This window comes from Gastrolobium bilobum, unplaced genomic scaffold, assembly GCF_033153095.1.
Source record: "Gastrolobium bilobum isolate Gb01-03AN ecotype WA unplaced genomic scaffold, APGP_CSIRO_Gbil_v1 utg2122, whole genome shotgun sequence".
In the NCBI taxonomy this organism is placed as follows: Eukaryota; Viridiplantae; Streptophyta; class Magnoliopsida; order Fabales; family Fabaceae; genus Gastrolobium; species Gastrolobium bilobum.
The window spans coordinates 125,945-134,031 of NW_026897715.1; the positions used below are offsets into that span (position 1 = coordinate 125,945).

At 33.4% G+C, this 8,087-nt stretch overlaps 1 protein-coding gene across 1 annotated transcript; it reads left to right on the forward strand.

The window, feature by feature from the left end:
- The first annotated feature begins 2,905 nt into the window (after nucleotides 1-2,905).
- Nucleotides 2,906-7,066, forward strand: LOC133309438 (uncharacterized). Its single transcript, XM_061510210.1, has 6 exons — nucleotides 2,906-2,997; nucleotides 3,613-3,937; nucleotides 4,240-4,684; nucleotides 5,077-5,375; nucleotides 5,862-6,219; nucleotides 6,628-7,066. The coding sequence occupies exons 2-5, from the start codon at nucleotides 3,641-3,643 to the stop codon at nucleotides 6,195-6,197; spliced, it is 1,377 nt and encodes a 458-aa protein (XP_061366194.1). The 5' UTR covers nucleotides 2,906-2,997; nucleotides 3,613-3,640; the 3' UTR covers nucleotides 6,198-6,219; nucleotides 6,628-7,066.
- Nucleotides 7,067-8,087: the final 1,021 nt, after the last annotated feature.

Consider the following 8,087-nt stretch of genomic DNA (forward strand, 5'->3'; position numbering starts at 1 on the left):
TATATGGTGTGATTTGGCCGTCTATGGACAAAAATAAAAATTAAGACCGACAATAACCAGATTAAAGGATTTATATATAAATATTTGTGTTATATATATGATAGGATCCTTTGACATCGGTGTCAAATTTGAAGTTTGACACCTCATCTGAGAGCCGTTAGATCAAAAAAGATCAATGGTGTCACATACTTACAAATCAGAGTCGTTGATCTTTTTTGATCTAACGGCTCTCAGATGAGGTGTCAAATTTCAAATTTAACACCGATGTCAAATGATCATGCCTCTATATATATATATATATATATATATATATATATATATGGTGAATCGCATTGTTTTTATAACATTATATAAGGATTGTCATATAACATTATACTTGTTTTTTCCTAAAAAAAAATAACCAGATTACTTTTAAAAACTATTTTGGCACAAAGAATAACTTCTATATTGAACAAAGAGAAATGTTATACTTACAATTTTTTTTTACAATCTTTTACAATCATATCTTAACACCGTTGATTTCTGTCAATTAAAGGTTTATTATTTATTGTGAATTAATAATTAATTAATGAGTTTAATTTGTGAAAATGATAACCATTGATTGACAGAAATCAACAGTGTTAAAATATGATTGTAAAAGGTTGTAAAAAAAAATATTGTAATTATAACCTTCCTCTTAAACAAATACCAATCTTCGAAGAGAGGTTAAGAAGTTAAAAATAAACGCCAAGTTCAAAAGATTCTAAGCCAAATTCAAAAATCAATAAAAATAAACTAGCTTAACTTAGTTAGTAACACAATCTGAGTAGAGTAAGGAAAAAAATTAGGTTTAATTTCTATTAGACATATAGAGGTAAGATATTCATACTACCTAATTTTTTTACTACCACTTCACTACCACTCTAATCACCATTGGATTAGAGAAAAAGTTGAATGAAGAGAGAGAGAAAAAAAACAACTTTTGAATCCAATAGTGATTAAAGTGGTAACAGAGTAGTAGTAGAAAATTTTGGTAATATAAATATCCTACCTCTAGATATATATTTAGAGAGAGGTAATAAGTTTTAAATGTAATTAAGCCTCGACTTGTCATTAGTTTTATAGCCGGCTCAAAGAGTTGAAGCTTATAGGGATATCGAGGAACAATGAACTTTAATCGTAATTAAGTCATGAACTTTAACTGTAATTAAGTCCTAATTCGGGATTAGTTTCATAATTTATTCAAAAATTTGAAACTTGTAAGAATACCTAATCGATTAACCTCAAAGACTAGGCCCCAATTCAAGATTAGTTTCATATTTTGTTCAAAAATTTGAAACTTGTAAGAATACCTAATTGATTAACATCAAAGATTAGGATATATATATATATATATATATATATATATATATATATATATATATATTATGGGGCAAGTTTTTTTTTTTTTTGTAAATATGGGGCAAGTTTTTTTACATCAGTGTAAGACTAACAAATTTTACATCATATCTCAACGTTGATGAATGAAAATCATCGGTTAGTATTTATAGTGTAATTAATAATTAATTAATATTAATTAATTCGCATGACTTCATAAATTATAACCGTTGGATGCACGAAAATCAACCATTGAGATGCGTTGTAACATTTTTTAGTCTTACACCGGTGTAAAATGATCCTGATATATATATATATATATATATATATATATATATATATATATATATATATGTACGAGGAATGTTATATTTACAAATTTTTTGTTTACAAACTAAACTAAGTATAACCGGTCATACTTAGTATAATTTATAAAAAAAAAATTGTAAACGGATCATTTCCACACACACATATATATATATATATATATATAAACCTGGCCTCTATCTTTTTATAGAATTCAGAATATTATTTAGAACTTCTCTATGTATTTGTAACTTCTCTGACTATTTGATCAATTAAATTATGGAAACTTCTTCCCTATCTAGGCAGCATGCTAGCTGTGGAGGCCTTGCTAGAGATCACAATGGTGCTTTTCTGGGTGGTTTCTCTTTCAGATTAGGTTTCTGTAATCCTCTTGATGCAGAACTCTGGGGTATCCTCAAAGGTTTAGAGCTGGCCTGGGGTACTGGTGCTAGGAGAGTGGAGTTGGAATGTGACTCAGAAATTGCTCTTAGCACTATCCAAGAAGGGAGCAACAATCACAAAAACTCTCAGGTTGTTTCCCGTATTCACAAATGGCTTGCTGAAGATTGGGATTTTCGCTGGGTCCACACCTTTCGAGAAAATAACAGATGTGCTCACTGGTTTGCTTCTAGGCATTTTGAGGATGATAATAATTTTATTGTTTATCATTCTCCTCCTTCTCCTTTGTTAGAGCTCGTTCTTCAGGATGCTTCTGTAGATCTTTTAAGTTCTCGCGTCTTGTAATTTTTGTTTTGTTTGGGGCTTTTGCCCCTCTTTATTACAAAAAAAAAAAAAAAATTATGGAAAATACTACTCTCATTTTATATGAGGTAATTATATTATGTTATCTCACTTCGAAAATCTCATTCACTTTTTTTTTTCTTTTTTATCTTTTAATGGTGGGCCACATGTGTCTTCTTTCTATAACATGAGATAACTACTCTTATGTAAAATTAGAATAGCATTTCCCTTAAACTATTTGAATTGATTACAAATTTAGTGATGAAAAAATATCATTACAATTCTAGTGGCACAAATCCTTATTTCCTTAATTAAACAGTAGCATGAATGATAATAATAATTGTGCCTTAATTGGGTGAATAGATGTGTAAATTAATTTTGACATTATATAGAATAAACTATTTTAATTTATTAAAATAAAAAATAAGATTGATTTTTTTTTTCTCCCCCTGTGGAGAGTAAAAACGAAATCGGGTCGGGTGACCGGAGTAGCAACCCTAGCTAGAAAATGTAGATATGTGTTGGTACTCAGTCTTTTGTGGAAACGTAATCAACATTTCACGGTGCGGGAGGATCGTGTTTTCATCTCCAATCGTAAGTCTCCCTCTGTCCCCAAATCAAATGCCCTAGCTCTTTCATTTCCTCCCCAATCCCATTAGATTAGATTAACTACTTCAGCTTATCTTGTTTTACACCTTTATTCTCCGTTCATTTTAATTCTCTCTTCTTAATCTCTTTCGTTTTCGCTGTTTTCAACGCTTTCCCCCCGGAATTTGTTGTTTATATTCTTCGATTCGGTGTGTTTTTAAGTGAAGGGTTTATTGAGGAACTACCAATATAAGAACTTCGTCGTAAATTGCCACTTGTCGCGGCTTGCTTATCAAACTCATTCATTCGCCTTAATCCATGATGACCATCTCTGCACTCATAGCTTCGTCTTCATGTATACTAATTTACGGTTAACATTTGTCCCAACCATTATACCATTACATTCACGCTCAGATAGAATTGATCACATATAACGCATATTTCATCACGATTTATGGGAAATTATATTCGTGTCGTGCTCCTTAACAGAATAGCTTCTTCTTCTTCTTCTTTTTCTTTTAATTTTTCCCTTTATTGACTCACTCTTACTCTCTTGTAAGTTGTAAGTTTTTTTTTTTATTACTGGATTTCAGTATTGTTGCTTCATTTTTTGGAATGCAGGGGTTCAATCTAGATAGGGTATTCTTTTATGGCAAATGATCCAGATATCGATGACGAATTACGTGAGCTTTACAAGGAGTACACTGGCCCTCCGGGATCTGCTACTACAAATACGCAAGAGAGGGTAAAATCAAACAAAAGGTCTAATGCAGGGTCTGATGAGGAGGAGGAACCTCGTGATCCTAATGCTGTCCCAACCGATTTCACCAGCCGAGAAGCAAAGGTTTGGGAAGCTAAGTCAAAGGCTACTGAAAGGAATTGGAAGAAAAGGAAAGAAGAAGAAATGATCTGCAAACTTTGTGGAGAATCAGGGCATTTCACTCAGGTATGATGGTTCCTCTTAGTATCTTCAGTTTACCCCTGTGCCAACATTTCTGCTTATGTAAGCATTGACATGTTGTTTACAAGTCTATCTCGTGCTAATGTGGTTAAATTTTAGATATTGATGGATTGTTAGTTTGTTACAACTGAATTCAATGGAGAAAAGGAGGTAATGAGATAATTTAGTTGTCTCTTCACTTCATTTTAATCCTCCCACATCCACCAGAAAATTTAACAAAAAGAGGCTATTATTATTATCATTATCATCATTATTTTAGTTGAATGCTATTCTACTTCGCAAAATAGGGTTGTCCGTCTACCCTTGGAGCAAACCGCAAGTCTCAAGATTTCTTTGAAAGGATACCAGCAAGAGACAAACATTTGAGAGCACTTTTCACAGAGAAAGTTATAAACAAGATTGAAAGGGATATTGGCTGCAAAATTAAGATGGACGAGAAATTTATTATTGTCAGTGGTAAGGATAGATTAATTTTGGCAAAAGGTGTTGATGCTGTGCACAAGATTAGAGAGGAGGGTGATCAAAGGGGCTCTTCTAGTTCTCACATGACCAGATCAAGGTCACCTGAGAGAAGTCCAGTTAATGCTCGGTTTCAACGCTCTGAGCCCCAAAGGTCTCATTCTGGACCACGAAATACATCTCAGTTTCAACAAAGGTTTGGTAGGCAAGAGCGGACTGTGGAAGACCGTGTCCGAGAGGACATTCAAAAGTTTGCAAGAAGTTCTCCACAAGGTAGGGACAGCGTAGGATATGTTTACGGCATCCTTAAAAAGCTGGTAATCTCATGTTCGTAGCTTGTTAGGATTCTGTATACTACTATTTTCTTGAGAAAAAAAATATCCTCAAATGGCCTGCATTTTAATGATGTTGCTCTTGCTTGTCATTTACTTGCAGCAAGAGGTAAGTTCTTAGCCTTCAAGCATTATCTCCATCCTGAAGGGTTGCCTCCATTACAAACATATTTACTGAAAGGATTGGCTCCCATGGTTTCAGTATGCGTATAAAAAGATAGTTTTTGAATTAAAGCTATGTTCTTGAATCAAGTGCAATTTGTTGAATTTAAAGCAAATCATATATGTTGGCATCCTGAATCAAGTACTTAACATACTCTTCATTTCATGAAGCTTATGGAAGTAGTGGAGCTAGAGGTCGTTCAAGCCAGTCAAGATCTCCAAGACAGGCCCCTTATACAGGGAACTCATATAATTCATTTGATGGCCGTAATCAGAACATGGGTGCTTATAGGAATGATGGGTGGGATTCCCATAGAAGAGAATCTGGTATCCAACCAAGTCATCAGTTTGATTACAATGCCTCCCCTCAGACTTTAGAAGAATTAGAGTTGGATTATAAGAACGAGGCATCAGAGCTAATGAAAATCCGTGACAGAGAAGAAGATGAAGAAAATTTCAAGCATCGCGAGGTATGATCATTGGTGATGCATGTTTTTTGCACATCTTGAGTTATAATTAACAATATTTTGTTCTTGCACATGTCATCTTGCTAAATTAGTGAAGTATTAGAACCTTGGATGGTTTTATTGGGAATTAAATTAACCAACTGCAGAATTATATTTATTTTCCATGTGATGTTTTTTCGAATATCAGTGATGTTAGTCAAGTCTTACAGTCCAGTATTTTCTTGTACTGCTGATGCCTGATGCTAATGTTAACCCTTTGGTTGTGAGACTAATAACTGGTAAAGGGCTGCTGGTTAAAATTAATCTGAACTTTGTTCCCCTGTTTTCTTGCAACTTGGTTTGTATTGCATGTTTTTTAGATTTTTATAAGTAAGGAAAAGTAAAATTGGAAGAGTTATTATTTCTCAAGTTATATTGAATCTCTCAAAGTACTCTTTTGTATGTTTTCTACAACTTCACGATTTCTAATAATTTGTTTATTGCTGGAAGGCTATTAGAGATTTGAGGGAGAAGTACGTGAGCAAAGTTGCTTTGATGAGGGCCACACACACAAAACACTGGGAAGAATTTCTTCAGCTTGATGCCCAAAGGCGTCAGCAGCAGACAATTCAACCAATGCCTTCTGGTTATCGGGGCTATAAACAGCACAATTATTCTGAATATGATGGGTCCACCGTCAATCCTACCTATGCTGGAACCAATTTACCCTTGGAATCAAGGAACAGGTTCTCAGACACTATGGAGAGTTATCCTACTAGGGCTCATGATAATTTTGGTGAATTTCAGAGACGTGGAGATTTTGCAAAAGCTTACAACAGATATTGAAATTCTATATATTAATCAAGTGGTGAGTTATTCTACTGATTTTGTCTGTCAAACCTACTTAAAAAAGAATATAATATTTTTGTTTAGATCTTTTGGCTCTTCTCAATTGTACAGTTGGTGAACTCCTTGTCTTATTCTGGTAAGCATCACTCATCAGATATGGATCTTGGCTCGGGGTTGGATTGCTATTCTATTTAATTCATTTGGTAGTATACAATAGTCTTCAGGACCTGTGATGTTGTTGATGTTGTCACATAGAAGGGTCTAATGTTGTGAAGTTCATAGATCTTTTTTTTTTTTTTTTTTTGATAACACGTTCATAGATCTTTCGTTGACCAAGGATGTCATTGCAGTTTGTTGTAGTGGATATTTCAGATTCTGTGTTTCCTTTTCAACCATGAGCTTTAATTTTGCTCGAAAAAATTTTCAGGGTCCACATTGATCGAGTAGGCGTTTAATGCATGGGAGCCCATAAGGTAGGTAAGATGTTGACTAATCTAAGGATTGGGAAGGGACTGCGTTCCAGTAGACGGATCCAGTTCCTTTTTGGATTATGGTTGCTCAGCTTCGTTAAGAACTTTGCTGTAAGTTGTGATGCATTATTGGGTTATTATCCCTAACTGGTAACATGGTACTGCAGCTTGGTCAATGTTGTGTTATAGGGAGATCCTCTGAAAGACTGGTTGATTTCAGTACAATGAATTTTATCATTTGTTAATACGCAGGTGTTTGATGTACCCTAGAGGGTACTCATGAATTATTGAGGTATGGTTTCTCTAGGTACATGGCCCCTCTTGCTAATATAAACTTATCGAGGTGGTGGTCTAGTTACTTGGTATCCCGTGATATCAATATCGAATGATGATTGAAGTGGTTTAATGATATGCGTGAAGAGTTGAACAAATGGTATCAAGACGGGTTTATGTTGAATTGCAAGTTAACATAGAAGTTATAGATTTATCATTACAGATTAAGGGAAGGATTTTTGAAGAACCTAAATTCATCAACATTCGTAAAGGGGAATGAATTTAAAAAAGAATTATTTGTAGGACAACCAATTTTTGTAGGGGATATTTAGCAACTCTTACAATTTCGAAACTTTGTGGCCATAAATTATTTATGAGGAGTATGTGGCCAAAAAGAATTCCATGGTTTATAATTCAGTTATAGAAAAATATTGTAGAATGAATTAAATTTTACTATATTAACTTTTTAAGTACTTTGTAATTTAAATTTATGAACTTTAATTTTGTTTTGGTAACCAGTTAAGGTCTTAATAATTTATATCAATTTGAAAAAGAAATCAGTTTATAATGTTCATTCTAAAAAAGTATTGAAGGACGTCAAACATCTATATATCGGTAGTTGATAAATTATAATGGTAGAGAAGCCAAGAGGAAAGAGATAGGGGAGGAAGTGACTGAAAAATTAAATGAATGAGCTAAAGCGTTCAATGATAAATTATAAGAGATCGTGATATTGGAGAATGGGATTTTATTTTTGTACTTTTGATTGTTCTATATTTTTTTTTTTTGGTAAACATAAAAACGATTGTATTCTATATTATTAATGTGGGAAGTTGAAATGATACATTGTTAATGGTACCAAATAATAGATTTTTGAAAATTTTATAGTTGAAATGAGCTCCTTATATAGCATTGCTTCCTATTTTTTAATTAAAGTTAACAAAGGCGAGAATTGCATAACTTTTTTGAGGTTAGTTGTTGTCATATGGCATTTTCTTCTTTAGAAATTTTTTACACATCTTTTATGGGTTATATTACAGTGCGTTGGCCTACACTTACTCACGCCCTAATTCCCTACGCAAAAAGTATACATTGCGATCTAGAGCACTGCTTTCCACTCCTTAAGCGTGTATACATCCCCATT

Excerpts from the sequence above, each read along its gene's own strand:
- LOC133309438 (XM_061510210.1), top strand. The coding sequence starts at position 3,641 with ATGGCAAATGATCCAGATATCGATGACGAATTACGTGAGCTTTACAAG. Across the intron at positions 3,938-4,239 it reads AATCAGGGCATTTCACTCAG|GGTTGTCCGTCTACCCTTGG; the intron begins GTATGATGGTTC and ends TTCGCAAAATAG. Across the intron at positions 4,685-5,076 it reads TGCAAGAAGTTCTCCACAAG|CTTATGGAAGTAGTGGAGCT; the intron begins GTAGGGACAGCG and ends CATTTCATGAAG.